This window comes from Triticum dicoccoides, chromosome 7A, assembly GCF_002162155.2.
Source record: "Triticum dicoccoides isolate Atlit2015 ecotype Zavitan chromosome 7A, WEW_v2.0, whole genome shotgun sequence".
NCBI classification, from domain to species: domain Eukaryota; kingdom Viridiplantae; phylum Streptophyta; class Magnoliopsida; order Poales; family Poaceae; genus Triticum; species Triticum dicoccoides.
Window position 1 is genome coordinate 28,525,556 of NC_041392.1, and position 1,967 is coordinate 28,527,522.

Consider the following 1,967-nt stretch of genomic DNA (forward strand, 5'->3'; position numbering starts at 1 on the left):
ACTGTGAAAAACAATAAACCGAAAAGAAACTTTCTATTGCTAACTGTTGTTTGATTAACGTATGTTACTTGCTGTTTATAATTAGCAAGTTGTTTGACATAAACATCCCACTGTTTGGGTTTTTTGAAGTCAAGTCTCGGTTCCAAAATCATATAGGATATGGTGTGCAAGGTCCAAGGTCCTGCTAGATACAAGAGTTGTTCCGGTGTCCAACGTCCTATTGCCCAAATTTTGTGCTTGTCTGACACTAAATAATTTGGCATCTCAATCATAACCCAATGACATTGATAAAGATAATCTGGTTCCAGCTCAAGTGATATCGTTACACTAAGTTTAAAGCATGGCAACTGGCTGGAGGCAATTGTTTCTTGTGCCGCCACAAATATTTTGGCAATGGTCCAGACAGCATCTTCTTGTGTTAAAAAACCTTCAGCTTGCGATATACTAAGACAGACTTATGCTAGGTCAGGTCAAGGAAGTATTTGCTTTTATGTTGTCAGCACCTAACGATCGACATATGCAGTTGTCTGTTTATTCGACACATGCGGACTGCATCCATGAGCTCTTCTGAGTTTTGACCCTTTGCCAACAGCAAAACAACCCCAAAATTCTCAGGGGCACGTGTCCAAGGGCACACATGCATGCAGCCACGTGTTTACTTTGAGATTTCTTATACTCTTTTATTGTTGTCAAAATTTATCTTGTTTCAAAATGTTTTGTTCAATTTTTTTTTGCTTTTTTACTGTGTATCATCATGTTTTATTGTGTAATAATAAAAAGGAATGCGATTGTTTTGGATTGGGTTTGATGATATGTGATGATATACCATGAAAAATTAAGATACACTTTGGAACGAGACGAAAACCCAATGCTATGAAACAAGACAAATTCTATGAACTGTCAAAAAAAGTAGCACGGATCTTAAAGCAACCTTGAAGGATGGATCATGCACAGGATATCCTATGCACAATGGTATTGCTTTTCTCAAAACAGTTGCCCTCATCGGATCTCGAAAGATCACCATGTTTTTCAGGTACTTGATATTTATGCACCCTTCTCATTTTTTAATTATAACAAAATGCACGAGTATCCACACGGTAGTTCCATGCAGCTAGTCATCCTTGCATCAACCACCCAACGGAGCAGGTCGCCATGCCTACCGGCTGGATGAATTATGAGCTGGTTGCAGCACCGGTCAAGAGTACCGACCGAGCGAATTCAACCAGGCTGTCGACGTCCTGCTCCTGGAACACCGCCTTGGCAGCGTCAAGATGGGTAAAACGCTCCATCCATGACGCCAGCAGCGGGACCTTGCTGGCGTCGAAGAAGTTGTGACCAGAGATCTTCTCGGTCGCGTACAGCCACGGGACCATGCCCCCGAGCAGGACATCGAGGTAGCCGATGTCGTCCCCGCCAAACAACCCCTTGCCCTTGCAGCACTTCATGAGGCCTTCCTCCAGCACATCCACCGCTTCAAACGTCCGCCTCGCCCAGACCGCCCTCTCCTTGCCCGTCTTCGCCTTCAAGACCATTTCCCATGGCCCCAACACCTTGTCGTCGATGTAGGCGGCCCAGAAGCGGGCAACGGCGCGCTCGTAAGGGTCGGCGGGAAGGAGGGCCTTGGCCGCGGCATGGAAGGCCTCGTCGATGTACTGGACGATGACCTGGGACTCACAGATGGGCTTGCCGTCGTGGATGAGGACGGGCACCACCTTGTGGACGGGGTTCGAGCAGAGGAGCAACTCGCTCTTGTTGGCGAGGTCCTCCTCCATGTACTCATAGCTCACGCCCTTGAGGTTAAGCGGCAGCTTCACCCTCGCCATGTACGGGCTCGCCCACATCCCCAGCAGCTTCACTTCGTTTTTCTCCCCAGCCATTTCAGGGATAGATCGATGGATAATTGGTTGGGAGGTGATTGATGAACTAGCTGGTGTGCAAGACTATGTGCACTTGTACAGAGAGTACCA

The 1,967-nt window shown here is 47.0% G+C and overlaps 1 protein-coding gene across 1 annotated transcript; it reads right to left on the reverse strand.

Annotated features, from left to right (window-relative positions):
* Positions 1–842: 842 nt before the first annotated feature.
* LOC119331357 (probable glutathione S-transferase GSTU6) lies at positions 843–1,967 on the reverse strand. Its single transcript, XM_037604523.1, has one exon. The coding sequence runs from the start codon at positions 1,875–1,877 to the stop codon at positions 1,173–1,175; it is 705 nt and encodes a 234-aa protein (XP_037460420.1). The 5' UTR covers positions 1,878–1,967; the 3' UTR covers positions 843–1,172.